The following is a 20,732-nucleotide window of genomic DNA, read 5'->3' as shown; positions in this document are numbered from 1 at the left end:
ACGATAGAAATAAATCAAGCAGGCAATGCTAATCAGATTGCGAACCATATGTGTAATATGAGTGGACCAGCATGCTAAGCTCTTATTCATTTCCAATTATGTGGTGCATCTAAACAGGAAGCTAACAAATTTGACCCAAACGCCCTGTGGCACTACACATTTATACTCTGTACTCGCCTACGAAAAGTGAGATTTCAACTAGGATGGCTAAAAAGCTGCACAGGAGCCGGGTAGGGGTTTTCGTCCCTTCTGTGGAACTCTCTCGGTGCTACAGTTGAGAGAGGCAAAAAGGAGGCGATCTCGTTTCCGTGTGCTCCCGCCGACGAGAACGCCGGTCCTCTCTGCATCCAATGGCTGCTTCGGCGTTGGATGTGAAGGGGATCGGTGCTTCTCTGCCGTGTGGTGTAGATTAGGAGTATATCTAGGTTTGGGTGTCCGACGGCGGCGGCGACGATGTCATGGAATAAGGTCCTCTCGAGCTCTTCCCCGTCTTGGTGGTGCTCCACTCCAGCGCCGTCGGCGAGTTCGTGGAGGTGGTGTCCGGTTTCGCCGGCCTCTGTATATGAGTCTACGTGGTCTGTCGTCATGTCATCTCGGTGAGGCGGTGGTGCTAGCGGCGCGCTACGTCAACTAGGCAGCGACAGTTGTGGGCTCTGCAGTTGGATGGAGGGTGGATCGAGCTCGAGATTCCCTCGGCCCTAGTCGACGGTGAGCTTCGATTCAAGGTCAGAGGTGCTCGGGGTGTGTCCTCGGTCGATGTGTCTTCAACGATGGATTCAACTTGACCATGGTGTCGGGTGTCTTATGCGGCTCGTTTCAAAGCCTTCTGGCGATGGGGCTCCTCCAGATCTGGGTGGCGTCGGGTGTCCTCGGCATTGGAGATGGTCTGCGGCGGCGTTCGCCGACGCGGTTGCAGTGCAAGGAGGCCAGGGACTATCTTGTGATTTCCATTTTTTCTAGGGGCTTCTTTGCATTTTTGGTGGGACAACTGTCTCCGTATCCTGTACGTTCGTATCTATATTTGTCTGAGCTGTTGTACGTTTACTTTGTCTACTAATACATATGCGTTTTATATAAAAAAAAACTAGGATGGCTAAAATGCACGACGGCCCTTGGCTCGTGTCTGGCTTAGATATGTCATTGCTATGCTACGTGAAACTAAAAGGGGCCTAAAAAGTTGGGCAAAGTAAGTCTTTGGTAATTTTGTGCTGCTTAATAAAACTCTGGCCGCCTAAGGTTAAACATGACAAATTTATTTATAGACAAACACGTTAACATAACATATTGGAAATCGTTGATAGCTAATAATTATGGGTATTTTTGTGTAGTAGCCCGATTTGAACTAACCAACTTGGAGCATGAAGATTAGGTTCACAGCTACTTGCAGATGCGCTGGCTTAAGGCTAGAGTGACACTGTAATTGTAGGGACCTCTTTAGCAAGGTTTGCATCGGCTTTTGCTTTACCACTGTACTTGTACAATAGCGCATTGTAGCAAAAGCCGGTGAAGCTCCTAAATCCTAACTTCACTAACTTCTAGTGTATTTTGGGCCGGAGAAAAAAAAAAGCTTATGGTACAATACTATACAGGAATATTACAACACGCATGCCAGAAGAAGCTGAAGCTGAAGAAGCCATTGCCGAAGAGAGCTTAGGAGATGGTTAAGAGTTGGTTAATTAGGTCTCTGTTCTTGGGAAGGGTAGAGCGAAACTAGAATAACATTTCGTGCCTGATTCGATTAGCCTTTTGCGACTCCTATTCTAGACCTTTGTTAAATTTAGCTGCTCTTAAGCATGCGTTCAGTTTGCATCAGACAAGTGATGCAGATGCCATGGGCCATGGCTCATTTCAGGTGTGGATCTTAAAGTCAAGATGATCAGCAGATGGATCCACCAGTTCAGCGGCCTCACTTCATGTGCATCTACACTTCTACAGCCCATATCCAAACGCAGAGACGGCCCACCCGTCCTGTCAATGTGTGAACTGAACAGGTGAGGTCGTGGAGAACTCAGAATTTTTTTTTCCTTCGGCCACTGGTTTCTCGGATTGAAAAGTCCGCACGCATCTGCAACTAGCTAACTTGTTTTTACTAATTTATTACTACATCTCGCAAACATGCTCACCCATGCTTAGTCCTAGATCAGATCGTATCACGTTTGCAGTTCGCCGTGAGTACTTTTTATTATCTTCCACCAGGGCAAACAAAGCCTGTAGCATCGTTAGAATTAGAAAAGAAAAAAAGCCCGGGATAACTCGCTGGTGCCCGGGGACCATCGCCCTTCACACCCATCGCCCAGCATCGTGCTCGGACGCAACCTGCCAAGTCAAGTCGTCTCGCACTCACCACCTTCCTCGCAAACCACCGCAATCGTAGAGTCCCCAGGTCTGGTCATCGCGGCCACGTTTGCAGTGTGAGTTTTCTTGATTCCCTTCATCCTTTTGTTGCTTCGTCGCTATGGACGCCACCATCATCACTCACTGCTTGTCCACTATAGGTCTATAGTCAGTCCCTGATTTCTGAGCTCAGACGCCTTCCGATTTGTCCATTTCCTACAGACGCTGCCCAAAAATTCACTGATTCCTCCGCCTCTTCCGAGTTCCCCAGAATCCCCAGTTTGATGCTGCCCACCGATTGGATCTTGTTCGATTTCTCCGTTCTACAGATCCTGTGCGCATCCGCTCCAGGGAGTGGGCCTTGCTCGGCTTCCTTCCTCCCCCACCGATGCTCAAATCGTTCAGTCCGCATCGATTTTGAGTTCTTGCCCCGGCACGGCGTCAAAGTCTAGAGCTTCAATTTCCTGGCAAAGATTGGGGATTCCTGCTCGTGGCGATGGAATTCGTGGCGTCCATCGTCGACACGGTGTTCCGGCCGCTCAAGGACTACTTCGCGCGGACCGTCGGCTACGTCATGTCCTGCGGCGACTACATCGACGCGCTGGGCCACGAGATGAACGAGCTCAAGAGCAAGCGCGACGACGTCAAGCGCAGGGTCGACGCCGCCGAGCGCCAGGGCATGGAGGCCACCAGCCAGGTCAAGTGGTGGCTCGAGTGCGTCGCCCTGCTCGAGGACGCCGCCGCGCGGATCGCCGACGAGTACCAGGCGCGCCTGCAGCTCCCGCCCGACCAGGCCCCCGGCTACAAGGCCACCTACCACCTCAGCAAGAAGGCCGACGAGGCTCGCGACGAGGCCGCGGGCCTCAAGGAGAAGGCCGACTTCCACAAGGTCGCCGACGAGCTCGTGCAGGTCCGCTTCGAGGAGATGCCCAGCGCGCCGGTCCTCGGCAGGGATGCGCTGCTCCAGGAGCTCCACACCTGCGTCCGGGACGGCGGCGTCGGCATCGTCGGCATCTACGGCATGGCGGGGGTCGGCAAGACCGCGCTGCTCAACAAGTTCAACAACGACTTCCTCATCAACTCCCATGACATCAATGTCGCCATCTACATCGAGGTCGGCAAGGACTTCGATCTCAACGACATCCAGAGGATCATCGGCGACCGCCTCGGCGTGTCGTGGGAGAACCGCACGCCCAAGGAGCGCGCCGGTGTGCTCTACAGGGTGCTCAGCAAGATGAACTTTGTGCTGCTGCTGGACGACGTTTGGGAGCCACTCAATTTCCGGATGATTGGCATCCCGGTGCCCAAGCACAACTCCAAGAGCAAGATCGTCTTGACGACGAGGATCGAGGATGTGTGCGACCGCATGGACGTCCGCCGCAAGCTCAAGATGGATTGTCTTCCCTGGGAGCCATCGTGGGAGCTCTTCCGTGAGAAGGTTGGCGACCACCTGATGAGTGCTAGCCCTGAGATCCGGCACCAAGCGCAGGCGCTGGCCATGAAGTGTGGCGGGCTGCCCCTCGCGCTCATCACTGTTGGCCGGGCGATGGCCAGCAAGCGTACTGCAAAAGAGTGGAAGCACGCCATCACTGTGCTAAAGATTGCCCCATGGCAGCTTCTTGGCATGGAGTTTGATGTTCTTGAGCCTCTCAAGAAGAGTTATGATAACCTGCCCAGTGACAAGCTAAGGCTCTGCCTGCTATATTGCTCACTGTTCCCAGAGGAGTTCTCTATTTCCAAGGATTGGATCATAGGCTACTGCATTGGTGAAGGTTTCATAGATGACTTGTATACTGAGATGGATGAAATATACAACAAGGGGCATGACCTTCTTGGTGATCTCAAGATTGCCTCTTTGCTGGAGAAAGGCGAAGATGAGGATCATATCAAGATGCATCCTATGGTCCGTGCCATGGCGCTGTGGATAGCATCGGATTTTGGCACCAAGGAGACCAGATGGCTTGTCCGTGCTGGAGTTGGGCTGAAGGAGGCACCAGGCGCAGAGAAATGGAACGATGCTGAGCGGATTTCTTTCATGCGGAACAACATTCTTGAGTTGTATGAGAAGCCTAATTGCCCCTTACTGAAGACTTTGATGCTGCAAGGTAATCCTGGGTTGGACAAGATATGCGATGGCTTCTTCCAATACATGCCATCTCTCAGAGTGTTAGATCTGTCTCATACTTCTATCAGCGAATTACCTTCAGGGATCAGTTCATTGGTTGAGTTGCAGTACCTGGATTTGTATAACACAAACATCAGGTCACTTCCAAGGGAGCTAGGATCTCTATCAACTCTGCGGTTCTTGCTTCTCTCACATATGCCACTGGAAACGATCCCGGGTGGTGTTATATGCAGTCTCACAATGCTGCAAGTTCTGTACATGGATCTCAGCTACGGAGATTGGAAGGTTGGTGCAAGTGGAAATGGTGTTGATTTTCAGGAGCTTGAGAATCTGCGTAGGCTCAAGGCTCTGGACATCACAATACAATCTGTTGAGGCCCTGGAGCGGCTGTCACGGTCATATCGCCTTGCTGGTTCCACAAGAAACCTGCTGATAAAGACATGCTCCAGCCTGACAAAGATAGAGCTTCCTTCGAGCAACCTGTGGAAGAACATGACTAACCTGAAGAGAGTGTGGATTGTGAGCTGCAGCAACTTAGCTGAGGTAATCATTGATAGCAGCAAAGAAGCTGTTAATAGCAATGCGCTCCCCCGTTCCATCCTGCAAGCTCGGGCTGAACTTGTTGATGAAGACCAGCCCATCCTTCCAACCCTGCATGATATCATCCTTCAGGGACTACATAAGGTAAAGATCATCTACAGAGGCGGATGTGTACAGAATCTAGCATCATTGTTCATCTGGTATTGCCATGGCCTGGAAGAGCTGATTACTGTCAGTGAAGAGCAAGACATGGCGGCAAGCGGTGGTGGAAAAGGTTCAGCAGCATTTAGAGTCATCACACCCTTCCCCAACCTCAATGAACTGTATCTCCATGGCTTGGCAAAGTTCAGGAGGCTGAGCAGCAGTACATGTACACTGCACTTCCCGGCGCTGGAGAGCCTGAAAATTATCGAGTGCCCGAATTTGAAGAAGCTGAAACTTTCTGCTGGAGGACTTAATGTGATACAATGCACAAGGGAATGGTGGGATGGGCTGGAGTGGGATGATGAGGAAGTCAAAGCTTCTTATGATCCATTGTTCCGCCCATTGCACTGAATTCAGTTTTGGTTGCTAGAGATTCTGTTATTTTAGAGATTGCTGGTACCCGTGGATACAATAGACCGAGTGAATTCAGATATTGCTAGTCTGCAGTGGGTGTAATCTTTTCTTATTTGATCGTTTGTGTAGTTCAGGATTTCTGGGCTGTGTTGTTCATCTTGTAAGTACAAGTTGGGCGTTTCTGCCCTGTTCACTTGGCTTATAAGTCGTATTTTTTCAGCCAACGAACAGTATTTTTCTCTCACAACAAATCAGCCAACAGTACTTTTAGCCATGGCTTATCAGCAAAGCGAACAGTATTTTTTTTTCACAGCCCGTGTTCTACAAAATGATTAATTAATTATCATGTGTGGCAGCCAGGAAACTAGCAAATGTAACTATGGAGTTCTCCAAAACAGTATCACTGGTGGATACCGGTACAACCATTTTCCCTAATTCTCTGTTTCTGCTTTCTATGAGAAATGAGTTGAGGGTGCCATTGCTTTTCCTGGTATGAGCTGAAAGGGAAGGTCCCCAGCTGAGCAAACCAAAAAAGCTCAGCTAGTCTGATATTTGATCCCCAAAGTCCTGAGTAGGACAAAACTAGGCTCTCAGCACAGCCAAATGCATCAAACAAACACAGCAAAAATGACTGGCCGCCCATAGTCCCAGATTGCACAGATAAGGTTTGACTTTAGACCTCGCAAAAAGAAGGTTTGACCGTTTGACCTGTTCAAAAGAAACTCGGCCCAGTGAGCGCATACGAATAGGCCGAATGGTCGGTCTCTCGGTTTGGTGGGCCTGGACGGAACAGGACCCCAATTTGTCGCCATCACCATTTCATGATCTGGCCTGGTAATATACTTTTTGGATGGGTGGCCTGGTAATAATATTTCATGGATGAGTGGCCTGGTAATATATTTCATATTTTCATACTCCTAGTTTAGTAGTACTACCTTTATAAAAAAAATACTAGTGCCCGGACGTTTGGACGGTTGCGTGCGTCCGAACGTCTAGGCCTGCTCCGACTTGGTCGCTCGTCCCGCGCATGTAGTCCATTTTCTCGCGCTGTTTCGCGCGCCCACACGTGGCCCATGCCGCCCCGAGCGTCACCAGCATCGAGAAAGAGGGAAGGGGCGGCGGATGCCCATACGACGCTGAGAGGAGGAGGAGACACCGAGGCGAGGCAGTAGAATAGCATGAAAGGAGATGCAACGTCTGATCTACTTTTGAAACATTCAGATGCAACACTTGCAACATACGTCTGAAGACAGATGAAGCATTTGAAATATGCATCTGAAACACTTACAAAAACACCTGAAAAACCATGTAAAACATACGCAACATCAAAATAAAACACTTGCAACATATGTGAGAAACATATGTAACATCCAAATAAACACACTTGCAGCATACGTCTTGAAAAACAATTGAAACATTGGGAATAAAAGCTTGCAACATACATGTGCAACCATTGCAACATATTCAGCACCCCGATCTATTTTTGTAACATCCACATGAAACACCTGATACATCTAGATGAAACATCTGAAACACTTGAAACGTCCTCTTGCAACATGCGTTTTTCAGCGTGCAATGCCACCTTGCTGCTTGGACGAATCACGGAGCTCGATGCCGGCATGGAGGTCGGCGGCGGCACATGGAGCTTGCCGGTGCGCCCCTAGGCGAGGACCTGCTTGGCGGCCTGGGTGAGCACCTGTGCGAGGTGCGCGAGCACCTACTCCACGGCTAAGCAGGCAGATGTCGCGGTGCAGGCGAGCGGCGCGGTGGAGTGCGGAGTGGGGAAGGCGGACGGCGCGGTGTAGTCGGACGCGGAGGTCCCATGGAACGGTAGATAAGGCCGCGAAGGTGCAGGCCGAGCGCGTAGAGAGATTTTTTTTGAAGGGGTGCGGACGAGAGCAAGCGGGCGGATAAAGCAGCCAGTGGAGAAGCCGTGTAAGTTCATCCCCGTCCGCACGAGAGCATTAGCAAAAAAAATCTAGATCCGTTAATGTTAAACTATTTTAAGCTTATTTAACGGAAATGGTATCAACATGTAAATATATTTCACAACAAATCTAATAAGAACTTATTTAATATGATAGGTGGACCTAACACGATTCTAAAATTACATACTTCCTGGGAGGGAGGGACTAGGTATCAACATGTAAGCTTATTTTTAACACCCTGTTCGCTTAATCGTATCAATCATGCTTATCAGCCATGATAACAGCATCAGTCGTATAAGCCACATAAACAATTAAGCGAACAGGGTGTTAATTTGCAGCTCAACAAAGTTTGAAAAAACAGTCACTAGTCATTAGTATTCCACAGCACAAATATGCCAGGTACTGACACTGACAGAACAGGCCCCGTTACTGAATTCTACAAGCGCATTAAGGATTGACGAATCAGAGTCCCTCAATGTAGGGCACGCCGGTGCCGTTGAGCCAGCTGCCACCCTGAATGAACTGGCCGACGGTGAACTGCACGGCCAGGCTCCTGTCCGTGATGACGTGGTAGCCGGGCCACGTGACCCGGCCGGCGGTGGCGGCGCCGGGCCCCTCGTTCTGGTACTCCCCGTAGAAGAGCGTCTTGAGCGCGAAGTCCCCGTCCCACTCGAGCCACCCCCTGGGGTCGACGTGCGCGTCCAGGTACGACAGCATGACGACCGTCCGCGAGTAGGCCTTCCACGGGCGGCCCAGGAACGTCGGGAAGTCCGACCCGGCCACGGGCGCCGGCACGACGCGGCACCTGTGGAGGGACGTGCCCGTGTTCTGGTTGGGGTCCTCCCGTCCCTGCGCGGTGACCGCGTTCTGCTGGCCCCGCAGCGGCAGGCGCGCCGCCAGCGCGCAGCCCTGGAGCACGGCGGCCGCGTTGCCGAAGACGAAGTCGACGGTGCCGGACACGAAGCACTCGCGGTACAGGTGGCGGAGCGCGTGCGCGTGCAGGGTGTCCTGGTACCCGTCGACGCGGCAGCGGTAGGCGACGGCGCGGTCGGCGCTCACGCGCAGCGCCACCGCCTGGTGCTTCGCTGGCCCCGCCGTGTTCTCCACCCGCAGGTCCTGCAGGATGATCCCGTCTCCCGCCACGGCTGCACGCATCACAGTAAAAAATGTCAGCGTCGAGAAAATCGTAGGTTTTTCTTGTCACGGTTTCGTGCCCGGTTGTTTTCGGCCGGCTCCGGATCTGGACTGGCTGCCATCTGCCATCTGCGTTAGCAGCTGCTCGTACATTAAGGCGTTGTTTAGATGGACATTATTCATCTCAATCTACATATATTTAAAAAAGAGTTAAATGCACCAGAGATCCATTAACTTGTGACGATGTTTCAGTTAGGTCCATCAACTTTCAAAGTGGCTTTTTGGGTCCATAAACTTTAATGTTGTATCACTTAGATCCATATCCCTCCACGTAGACTTCTCGTGCTGACGTGGCTGCTGACTTGTCCGTCTAACGCAACTGTTGACCGTTCATTTCGTCAAACTCACTGTGGGCGCGCAAGCAGGTGCCGTTGCCGCATGTCGATCATGGAGTAGAGCCGCGTCTCCGTCTCGGGCGGCAGCGACCGCGCGTGGCACACGCACTGCCACACCAGCGCCACCACGGCGCGGAACGTGGACGCCCCCGGGCACCGCGCCCTCAGCGCGCCCACCTGCGCCTTGGTCATGACGATGATAGCGCTCGCGTAGTCGTCGGACGCGGCGGCGCCGGCGTCCACCACTGTCGGGTCTGGCTCCGGCTTGTACTCCGAGTGGTCGTACAGCACCGCGCGCGCCGGGCCCGGGCGCGCGGCGAGCAGCCCGTAGTCGAAGCATGGCGGCACGGGAGCGTTGGTGTTCGCGGTCACGGTGTCGGCGTCGTCTCCGCGCGCTATGCTCACCCACGTCTCGAGGAAGTGCGCGGCACCCGGCGCGTCGCACATGGAATGGTGCATGGACAGGGCGAGGCCGCCGCCGCTGCAGCGCAGGTACGTGACCTGCACGAACAGCAGCGCGCACGGCGGGTTCGGCGCGGGCGTGGGGGGCACCAGCAGGTCTCGCATCTCGCGGCACGGCATGAACTCGCGCATCAGGTCGTCCAGCGCGTAGTTCGACCGCGCGGTCACGAACACCGCGTCCTTGTCGGTGCAGTCCACCTGGACGCGCCCGGTGGCGCCGTCGACCCCGAGCCGCCCCGCGAGCGGGTAGAACGCGACCAGCGCCCTGGCAAGGCTGCCCTTGACGACGTCCGCCGTGAAGAACCCTAGGCCACCGTTGGGCCGGAAGAAGTAGACCGTTGGCGTGTACCCGCGGCGCGCGGCGAGGTCCAGGTTGGACAGCCAGATGCTCCCCGCCGGAGTCTCTTCGGCAGGGACGACCACCTCCGACGTCAGCACCTCCACCGTCGGCGCCATTGCCTCGTAACAAGCTCTCAGGGTGGTGGTGCTAAGAAGCTGGTGAATGATGATGGTTGCTCGGTGGTTTAAATGGAGGTTTACTTGTACCTTGTATAGTAAGTGCGACGGTTGGAGAGTGAGAGCCAAGATTGACCAACTGAGGAAAGCGCGGGTGGTAGTACACTCCGTTGCCGTCGATTGTTGAAGGGCGCTGACGTCTCTGTCTCGGGCGCGTGTGGGTGAAGGGCGCGGACGTCCACCGCGGCGCGCAATCATCGATGGCGTTGGCGTAGAGCCGCAGCTCGTGGCGTCGCGCCTCCATCTCATCGGCGACGGACTGGATGTGCTGCAGGTAGGGCCGCAGCACGCGTGTCCGGTCGTGGCGGCGCACGCGCAGTACGAGGCCGTGGCCGTCCGTGGCGTTGGTCCACACGACGCGCGTGCCCAGGAACGCGTCCCGCGCGGTGTGGCCGGGCCCCAGCTGCAGCGCGAAGTCGTTGCTCTTGGCCGCCGCCGACAGCACGCAGGCGGCGTCCGCGTCCTCGGGCGGCACGGAAGCGCGATGCAGCGCTGGGCGCGCACCTCGGCCGCAACAGCGGCGAGGCCATGCTGCTGCTGCTTCGGTGTTGCTGTTGGTGGCGGTGGTGTCGTCATGGCTGGCCGGCGCCCTGAGGAGCGAGGAGTGACGTGGGCGACGCCCTGATGAAGACCGATGGGAGTAGCAGGGGCGACGCCCTGATGAAGACCGACGGAAGCGCGATGCTGCTTGCGCGCCCACAGGACCGACGGGAGTAGCAGGGGCGACGCCCTGATGAAGACCGACGGAAGCGCGATGCTGCTTGCGCGACCACAGTGAGTTTGACGAAACGAACGGTCAACAGTTGCTTTAGGCGGGCAAGTCAGCAGCCACGTCAGCACGAGAAGCCTACGTGGAGGGATATGGATCTAAGTGATACCACGTTAAAGTTTATGGACCCAAAAGGCCACTTTGAAAGTTGATGGACCTAACTGAAACATCGTCATAAGTTAATGGATCTCTGATGCATTTAACTCTTTAAAAAAATTGAAGTAGAATTAAATTAAATTATATTCCATTACACTACAACCTCTATAAATTAAAGTGAATACACGTGGATCCACCAACCAGGCACGACGGGGAATCCCGAGTGGAGTGCACTCCGAATGCAATTGTGGTATTCCGTGCTATCTTTATGCTCATCTTTGCTACCAAACCAAACCACTACGCCAGAGATGCATGAACGTGTGCAGTCTGCACTGTACACTCTGCAGTGTAAGGCATGGACCATGGAGGAATTACAAAGCTAATTAAGGTTTGATATAAAGGAGAGGCAGGACAGTGCCGGGGTGCATCACCTAGGGTGGCCGAGTTGAAAGTCGTGGCGCCGTCGACCACGTTGCGGCTCCCGGTGATCACCGTCGCATCCATGCCGTCGCCGACGATCATCAGCTCGCGCTTCTTCTTCCCCACCTCGACGTTCTCCTTGTACACCCCTTTCTTCACGTAGATCACGTACCGGCTCTTGCCGCCGTCGGGCGCCGCGTCCACCGCCTCTTTCACCGTCCTGAACTTGCCGCTCCCGTCCTGGGCCACCACGACGTCGGCCTTGATGGCGCCGCCACTCGCGCCCGCGCCCGCTTCAAGGAGAGCGCGGTCTCGCGCCGGCACCCACGAGGGGAACGTGTACGTGTCGGCGACCTCGGCGTCCCGGGAGCCCGAGTCGTCGACGACGGCGCTGAGCACGGCGAGCGACGCGCTCGCGAGGGACTTGAGTGGCTCCAGCTGCGCCCCCACGGCGTCGCGCAGCGGCCCGTTGACGACGACGCCGTCCGTGCACGTCGCGTAGTAGGTAAGCGCGGCGCTGAGCCACGTCCGCGCGTCGTCCGCTGGGGCCGCGGCCACGGCTAGCGAGGCGTCGGCGAGGCGGTCCCGCGCGAGGTCCATGATCTGGACGCAGTCCGCGAGCGCCGCGCGCTGCCTCGGGTCGCTACCGGCGTGCCGGTGCATGCCGGAAACCGCGGCGGCGGCCGCGTCATGCTGCACAAGAGACCTGGCAACGATCGCGCGGAGGGCCTGCGCGGGGCGGGTAGGGTGCGCTCGTGGAGACGCTAGCACGGCGTCGGCCACTATGGCGTGGCACGAGGTTGGATCCGGGGAGCTGGCGCAGAGGTCCGGAGTGGAGAGGTTGAGGAGGAGGAACGCTGCTCCGGCGCAAAGCAGAGTGGCCGATGACAGCGTGATCAGCAAGACGGGCCTGCATGGAGAAGCGTTTCTTTGGTAGGGCGAGGAGAGGAGAGGCTCATTGCTAGTAAGCATGGTGACTGGTGTACTGGCTAGGGAAGACACACCGCAGCTGGGGTTCTATAGGAAGAAGATGACAAGAGGGAGGATGACTGGATAAGGTTCATAAGTCCTCGAAAATAGTGCTTCAAACTTCCAATACAGTATTGCATATGTATAGCAAAATAACCATTGACTATCACGGCTAGGTGGCTGTAAGACTTACAATCGGGCACATGGTTTTCAACCAATAGCACATGGTCTTTGGAATTTGAATAGTGGGCTTGGTGAAATAGTTGTTCGTTATAGAAGGGCATGTCACTAGTACTTTCCTACGTTATTTTTTTTTCACATGTGTACAAGCGCAACCAAGAATTGTCATGAGTCATGACTGTTTATTTGTGCCGAGAACCGTGATGCAGTGCTGTAGGAGTAGATGGAAAGAATCATGGAGTACGCGAGAACAACCAATAATTCGATTTAAGGGTCACTTTAGGGCGTGTTTTACATGATTTTAAATTCTCGTAGAAATGTTTCAGATCTAGATTCTCTTAAAAAATATTTCTATGATGAATTAGAAGGTTAGAACACTTCATAGAATTGTTTGGTTAGCTTGCCGAATTCGTAAAATTAGAGCTGGAATCAGGAGAAACTAGGTTTCAAGGGTTTCTCTAGACTAGTTCAAAAATAAGAACCGGTCAAATGATTCTCTCTGAAATGTTTTCTCTTTGTGGCGTTTGACAATAGTTCCAGTGATTCTACTGAGAATTTGAAATGTTTCTCGCTGACAAACACATCCTTAATGGGAGAGCAAGGTAGCATTGGAGAGCCAGGTAGCAAGGATAAATCCATTCTAATTCTAGGGATAGGATGATTCTACGTCTGTCTTTTGTTGCAAGGATGGAACTGTTGCATTTCGTTATTTAGTTGGTGGAACAAAGATGGATGAGATAAAATCCATTAGCCACCATTGTGTGGGGGGCACATGTTAGTGAATAAACTTTCTTACTAGATCCATTACTCCATTAGTGCATAAACTTTGTGAAACAATTTTATGTTACTAGATCCGTATTTAATAATAAATTGTTATATTGTCCTAATCAAATGAAATATGCCTAATAATTACCAAAGTGGGGATAATACTTCCACTACTACACAAAAATGATTTTAGGAGGTAACCTTTTTATTTATGGAGGCGAGCAAAAAGTATATCCATTTTCCAAACTATCTAGCGATTTTAAGAGCCAATCGCTCCATTCTTGGAGACAGCCAACACAGTATCTAAAAATCAATTTATAGAAGGGCCTCTTAAGGCGCCTTTAAATTTTTAGATGCAAGCTTAGGGTTGTCTAGCCCCTCCTCCTAGTTCCCAGGTCTCGACCCACTCCCTCACATGTAGATCTAGCCCCCTAATATGTCGCCTCATTAACTCATTCCTCATTCTGATGCCTCCTCCCGATCGCTTCCTCCTCCAGCCATGGCAACCACGGTGAGGCAAAGCCACCGGGATGTGTCGCCTCTCTATTGCTTCCTTACCATAATGGTCATGGAGTGGCATAGGTCGGGGTGCACCACCTCCTCGTTGCTCCCTTCTCTGACCATGACAGCTAGGCCAGGATCTACCCCCTCCCCCTTCGCTCCCTTGTCTGACCATGGTGGTACGATATGACGTGGGTTGGGATACACCGCCTCCCCGTCATTCCCTACTCTGACCATGATGGCCATGTAGTGGGGTAGGCCATGATCTACCACTTCTCTATCATTCCATCTGACCATGGCGGCCACGCAAGAGGTAAATCCTGGTCGCAAGCCATGGCGGCGTGACCCTCAATCAAGTGTTTCTCCATGGCATGTTCCTCTGCTGTGCGTATGTCCATGGTGGGCCCCTCAGACAACTGATGCGGTGGACGAACGCATCATCTCTATGGGTAGCGGATCTAACGAGAAAGAGGCCCAATCTGGTGTGGAGAAGTTTGGATCTAGTGGGCTCAGATCTTGGCAGGGCTGGATCTTTTTATTCTGAGCTGATTTATAAAGGTGAGCCAAAGTTGCTAACTCCAAAAATCCGTGTTGATAGATACCTCGAGGTAGAGGCTTCCGAGCCACCTCTAAAAACGACTTTTGCCCATCTCTGAATTTGAATAATGTAGTGTGCTCAACCTTTAGATTGTTTAACTGCATCTGACAAAAATGACTTGTGACTTCTTTTGAAACAAAGTACAGACGTAGACACTCTAATACATGCATGCACACTCACTTCCTTGAAATGCATGAGATGACCTATAAAACCGCTAACACGTATCAATGTACTTCTACTTTGCCTAATGGGGGGGGGGGGGGGGGGGGAGTTGACTGGATAACTTTGTACTTAGTGGATAGTAGCATGGACAATGTTTGCACTTAGTGAGGGATAATGCGCATAGCTTACATGAGGAGATTGACAATTTGTGAGTTTACTTTTGTAGGGTTTATAGAAATATAGAGTAGATGTATATATTGATAATATTATCAAACGGTTCTTTATACACATAACATTTCTAGAGGACGCCCTTTTTGAGTGATGGAAGCGTATTCTTGCTAATATTTGAAACAAAGTAATTTTTAACTAAATAATCTATATCTAATAATAAAGAGGCAAAATTTCTTGCGCAAAATCTTTCGTCCAACTAAGACATCAGTGTTTTTCTATTTTCATGTCCGAGTCTTTTTCCCGGGCCTCCCCTGCCTAGCTATGCGGATGGCGGTTTGACAATGAATTAGAGACGAAAACGGATAAGTTCAGCCGTGAAAGATATTTCCAAATCAAATCCACCACGCCTCCGTGGTTTCGTCAAACGCACTTTAGCGTTTCCTGCTACTTGGCGTCAATAGTGGACGGCTACTGAACGGAACAATAAAAAGACGGGAAACAAAACAAAACAAATAGTACAACAGACGTCCGAAACGAAAAAACAGAAAAGAAAAAAAAAGGAAAAACGCCGGGCGGCCGCAGAAGTGGAAACGAAACGGACGATCGGTCCAAAAAATAAGCACGGGCAAAATAAAATAAAAAAAGGAAACAAATAAAAAAACTCTCCACGATCTCTCTCTCTCTCTCTCTCTCTCTCTCTCTCTCTCTATATATATATATATATATATATATATATATATATATATATATATATATATATTCTTATAAGTTTTATAATCTATGACATGTGGACTCCTCCACACACACAGGTCTTCTCTCTCGAGTCCCTCCCGCATCTGTCTCTCTGGAGCACGCGCCCACGCCACGGACCCGTGCTTGAGTCCACAATCTCTACTCTCTCTGTCAACCTAATACTAAAGAGCGAAGACTTTTTTATAATCTGTTTTTTCTATTCTTAAAATAACCCTATCGACGTAGGTACTCCCACGCCCATGTACGATTTGTTTCTGCCGCGCATTCTCCGTCCGCTCTTCTGTCAAACTTTTTTGGCCAATTAGAGAGTAGAGATTTACTTTGGAAACTGTCCTCGTGCCCATCTGATCACGTATATGACCTGGAATCATGACTCATGCATAGTACAAAAGTTAGCAAAACTCAAATTCAACGGTGATATGTATTGGGTTTCGTGCAACTTTTTTAGGTCCTTTTTTCCACATCCGATTGGGTTGCATCTGTCGTACCTATTGGTTTTTTCATCCTTTTTTCTTTTTTATCATATAAAAATTTAAAAACAAACAATAGATATAATAATATTATAAGCAGTTGATTTTCTCTTCCTTAAAATAGAAATTTACACCACTAAAGTTATTGATGCAATTTTGATTAGAAACAAAGCTACTCCATCTGTCCCGCTATAATTATGGTTTTAGCTTGCTACCGGGTGTAGAAAAGATTCTCGAAACATGGAGAATGCGTGTGTCCAGATGCACCGAACAATGCTGTGAACGTAGATATTAAAATGTACTGCCACAACGATAACTATAGAGGGAGAGGGAATATCTTATTATAGTCTGATTTAGGCCATGATCTAACTAATCAAATCATGAACTACATTCTAGAGCAGTTTGTTGTCCATATCCGTCTAAATAAATATGTCTAAAATGCATGTAACAATGTAATATTAAAGTGATGATATAAAATTAGCTTATATTATGAATGTCATAGTTAGCATAAATAAAATTAATAAATTATAGCTTTAAAATTTTATAGAAAGAGTAAAACCTAAATATATATGTATCATTTCGATTCTCGATTTCAAAAAATATTTGATAGCCTTCCGCTCCCATTGCAATGCACGGGCATGTTTACTAGTCTATCTACACTTAAAAAGATTCTAAAGTAATCATCTACCCAGTGATACCAAATCTCGCTTCTTCTCATGTATCCAGGTCCGATACGAATCATCCTCCACTCAGGGCTCATGCGTCCGCATCCTACCTGTTTCCAATACAGAGATTGTCGGATCCACGTGTCCGCGCCTAATACGAAATCCTCGGAGCTCACGCGTCCGCGTCTGAGTGAGGAGGTTAATTAAAAAATATATATGATCCCGGTGCAACGCACGGGCATATATCCATCTACACCTAAAAAGACTCTAAAGTAATCATCTACCCAATGATACCAAATCTCGATCCTTCTCATGTATCCACGTTCGATACGAATCATCCTCCAATCAGGGCTCACGCGTCCGCATCCTACCCGGTTCTAATACAGAGACCGTCATATCTATGTGTCCGCGTCTAATACGAAATCCTCGGAGCTCATGCGTCTGTGTCTGAGTGATGAGGTTAATTAAAGAAACATGACTCCAATGCAACACACGGACGTATATCTAAGTAAAAAACTAAATTCCAAACTAAACTCAGAGCGCACACGGAGCCGAGTCAGCCCACCCAAACTGTACTCCAAGATGGGCTGATTGTAAGAACGCTTTCGTATAAATATAAGCCATTCTCACACGGAGCCGAGTCAGCCCACCCAAACTTTATTTAGGATGCTACATTTTCTGAAAGGAAACACTGGGATGCTGTGCTGCATCCTACACGAAGAGAAGACAAAGACCGAAAGTGAAAGGAGAAAACAGAGGAGCACGCGCCAGGCGTCCCTGTGTCATGGCATCAAAGCATCTGCCGAGGCACCGACTTCCTTTCGGCACCCACACGCTACCGGTCATTGCGTCAGCCGTAGTTGATCCGGAATATGTCATTCTGCACGAAGAAGCTCCCCTGCTCGTTGGGTACCAGCTGAAACATCTGCACTCCAAGATTGAATCACAGCATCAGAATTCAAACCTCCAGCTCGGAAACAGTTTGGGAGGAAAACACGTGTACTGCCGAGATGGCCTACCTGACTGAACCTCAGCTGGTGCTCCTCGCCGGCGAGCTGGAGGTTGCCGCTGACGAACACCAGGATATGCTGCCGGGGAAGGACGGCGAGGGCTGGCAGTCGACTGTGCTGACGGTGTGTCGGCATTGCTCGAAGGGCAGCTGCGCCAGCTTCCGGCCGATCTCCTCGGCGCCTGCGACGGCGTGGCCCTCGAAGGAGAGCATGGAGGTTTGGTCGTAGAGCGCGGACAGTGCGGCGCGGTCGAAGTCGAACGTGCGGTAGTAGTGATCCACGAAGGCCCGCGCCACGATGTCGCACTGGCTCCCGCCCGCGTCGGCGTTGCCCTGGCCGTCCATTTTCTGCCGGCTTCGGTCGGTGCTGATGCCTGGTGGTGGTGCTCTCGTGCTTCGGGCAGGTGGTCACCTTGCTCGCACGGGTATCTGTAGGCGCGGCAGCGGTGCTGCGCGTTGCTGCAGTATGTCCTTTTGCGTTGGCGTAGGTCGAACGGCTGGCTGAAAAAACAGCCGATACTAATGCCTCCCCCGCGCGGACTGATTTTTTTTTTAATTTTAACCCCTTTTTTTAATATAATTTTAAATCTAACACTGTCGGGTTTTTTTAAACTAACATTTTTTGCCACGTCTATTGCCCTGGCACGGCACAGGGCCGACGTGGCGTGGGTCGGCCTAGGGGGCCGATGACGTGGCGGGTCCTGCCGCGCCACCGACCCTGGCGCGGCAGTGCCGTGCCCTGTTGCGTGGCGCGGCTGGACCAAATATACCGCACGAGCAGCCACACCACCTGGCCGCTGCGCCTGCCGACGGTCCGGGCTACCTGGATGGTTGAATCAAAACGCGTCGCGCCCGTATTTTGTTGAGTTTTTTTCACGGCCGAATAGAGAATTTGATAAGCCAATGATTAGTTTTTCGTCTTTCATAATATGGTTATGCACCATTTTAACTAATTAATTACGAAAATTTGCCACCGGCGTCTAGATATATCGGGACTGCCGGTTCCCAAACGTAGGGTACTTAATCTCGCCGGCAGTGCTGCCGCGACTCAAAGAAACGAATAAGAAGCAAGTTGACAAGCTGCCATATAACATATATTCATTGTTTTGACATAAGTTTGACATAACAAAACCAAATAACCCTGCAAGTTTCGGATGCCAATATTCGTTTGACCTAACAAACTAAAACCCAGGAGTGTAAGGATTCCTCGGACGCCTCTGTCTCTTTGGATTTGTTGGCAACACATTGGGAGTGTAGCCAACGTCGGTATGGTCGCGTCGACGGTGCGTACGGCTCGTACCCTGCAGGTATATGATACGCACGATTACTTATAATTATTTATGATCGTTAGTTCATGGAGCCTATGTATTGAAACAAACTATCTTTGTTAGTACCTGTGAGGCTTCTTGGGTGCCAAACGGGACACCACCTAGCTGAGACATGTCGATCTCGTCCTATGGCCATTCGTCCCACTGGCCGTGCTGTCCGCGAAAGCCCGGGAGTTCATCGTCGTCGTCGCCCTCCTCCTCCTCGTCCTCGGTTACAGGGTCCTTCCCAGCGCTATGATGTGGTGGTGTACGCACCGTGGAAGTGGCACCCTATGTCATAGGCTGAGAAGAGCCGACTGGTGTCCTCAAAGAGGCTGAAGACGTGCCACCCGATCGTGCGGGGAGTGACGGTTCCTCATAAGGAGTGTCCATGTAGCTCAACTTCTGAGCTAGCTTCCTACAGCTCTTCTTCACCTTCTGCATAAATAGACGTTAAAGTTAGTTCATTACCCAAACGCATATACACTAAAGAAATATTTTCAAAACAGACAAGTTTATGTTTACCTCTACAAAAGCCGTGAGAACGTCTAGCCCCTTTCCTCTAGACTCGTGAAGCCGGAACGCTGCTTCGTTGGACAGCCTTAACAATTGTGTCGCCTGGGTACAGAAACATGGTGGAACAGTTTTAGTACACATACTTAATACCAAAAGGATAACAAATTGTACTATTCAAGTATCTTACCACGTATCTTTGAAGCGAGGCTCTCTGTAGCTGTGTGTCCTCCCTAGTGGTAACGCCGTACACATCTTCGATGACATCTTCCTCTGAGTCCTCGTCAATCGCCACATCAGTGTACGGGGGCTTGATATGTGTCCTCGTAGACCTGTGAAGCCACCGCAGGTACTTGTCAAAGGTGTGTTGGTCGTGTGGAGGACCCGCAAGGACCGCATGTGGTATCCTGGTCTGCCACAAATGGATGTACGAGCTGTGTGTCACGCGTCAATCCTTGGTCTTGTACCTCTTCCTACAGTCAAACCTGCAACAAAACAATGTTAGTTGTACAAAACACACCTCTGAATTATAGTATTGTTATTAATCGATAACGCACCCGTGCAATACTTGATTAGTGGAGTAAAGCGGTGGTGGGCAGCCTATCATTTTTTCAAACTGTCTATAGACCCGGATGGGCAAGTGAATCTCGACCATATGGAAGAAAATAAGAGGGACGTCGCAACGATACTCGTGTGACTCGTCCCTAGTGATAGGACTTAGATAGCCCTGGAGCTCTAGAGAATCTCAAGAACACCAAAACACCTGAAATTTTGTAATTGTGTTAGGTTATGATATAGTGTACATCGAAGAAGACACTGCTACGATAGTATAGAGAGCGTAACCTGGTGCTGTGTTAGGACGTCGAGACCGTCCGTATACTCTCTGTACTTGCGCCACGCATTCCCTCTAACTAACTATGCTTCCATCTAGATATACAGAGCTGTAGGGAGTGTATCATGCCCGTTTCATTGCTGCATTGAACATGATAATAAATTAGCAACAAATAATCTTATCATATCTAACTGCCTGAAAGAATATAATGAACCGAAGTACTTACCGGTAAACCATTATTAAGGGGCCTCCTAACGGACAATCGTTCCCAACACCAAATCTGGAGTAGGTAGGAGCAACCCCTAAGGTTCGCATGTCCTGAGGTGCGATGGCAGACAACGCATAGCTGTCGATACGTCCATGCTAGGACTGCGCTGCCCCTGTTGTACCCCGCTATGTTCTCCCATGGCTGGCGAAGTATGTCAAGGAAGATTCAGCTGATGGTGTTGTCCGAGGCGTCTGGGAAGAGAAAAGCACCAAGAAAGTGCTAGAGCCATACTTGAGCGAACCTGTCGATCTGTGCCTCCTCAGCTTGTGAGTCCAAGTACTCAAAGCGCTCT

General features: G+C 50.7%; 3 protein-coding genes and 1 pseudogene across 3 annotated transcripts; 1 reads left to right on the top strand and 3 right to left on the bottom strand.

The window, feature by feature from the left end:
• Positions 1–2,391: 2,391 nt before the first annotated feature.
• Positions 2,392–5,880, top strand: LOC136459183 (disease resistance protein RPS2-like). Its single transcript, XM_066459070.1, has 2 exons — positions 2,392–2,409; positions 2,496–5,880. Exon 2 carries the CDS (start codon positions 2,831–2,833, stop codon positions 5,552–5,554), a length of 2,724 nt encoding a protein of 907 aa, XP_066315167.1. The 5' UTR covers positions 2,392–2,409; positions 2,496–2,830; the 3' UTR covers positions 5,555–5,880.
• A 1,924-nt stretch (positions 5,881–7,804) lies between these two features.
• Positions 7,805–12,378, bottom strand: LOC136459180 (pectinesterase-like). The gene is made up of 2 exons (XM_066459068.1): positions 11,289–12,378; positions 7,805–8,630 (listed from the first exon to the last, which is right to left on the bottom strand). Exons 1-2 carry the CDS (start codon positions 12,247–12,249, stop codon positions 7,948–7,950), a joined length of 1,644 nt encoding a protein of 547 aa, XP_066315165.1. The 5' UTR covers positions 12,250–12,378; the 3' UTR covers positions 7,805–7,947.
• Positions 8,830–10,933, bottom strand: LOC136459181 (putrescine hydroxycinnamoyltransferase 2-like). The gene has a single exon (XM_066459069.1). It carries the CDS (start codon positions 10,566–10,568, stop codon positions 9,024–9,026), a length of 1,545 nt encoding a protein of 514 aa, XP_066315166.1. The 5' UTR covers positions 10,569–10,933; the 3' UTR covers positions 8,830–9,023.
• Positions 12,379–17,361: 4,983 nt separating the features above from the next.
• LOC136459179 (nuclear transport factor 2B-like) lies at positions 17,362–17,885 on the bottom strand (annotated as a pseudogene).
• Positions 17,886–20,732: the final 2,847 nt, after the last annotated feature.

The sequence above is a fragment of the Miscanthus floridulus genome, chromosome 6, assembly GCF_019320115.1.
Source record: "Miscanthus floridulus cultivar M001 chromosome 6, ASM1932011v1, whole genome shotgun sequence".
Lineage (NCBI taxonomy): Eukaryota > Viridiplantae > Streptophyta > Magnoliopsida > Poales > Poaceae > Miscanthus > Miscanthus floridulus.
Note: the sequence above shows the minus strand (reverse complement) of the source record. Positions and strands in the feature narration are given on the sequence as shown.

Bases quoted from the DNA above. Each gene is read 5' to 3' on its own strand.
- LOC136459180 (XM_066459068.1), bottom strand. From the start codon at position 12,249: ATGCTTACTAGCAATGAGCCTCTCCTCTCCTCGCCCTACCAAAGAAAC. The intron at 8,631-11,288 runs GTGATGCACCCC...TGATGCGTGCAG, and splicing joins TTTCAACTCGGCCACCCTAG to CCGTGGCGGGAGACGGGATC.
- LOC136459183 (XM_066459070.1), top strand. From the start codon at position 2,831: ATGGAATTCGTGGCGTCCATCGTCGACACGGTGTTCCGGCCGCTCAAG.
- LOC136459181 (XM_066459069.1), bottom strand. From the start codon at position 10,568: ATGACGACACCACCGCCACCAACAGCAACACCGAAGCAGCAGCAGCAT.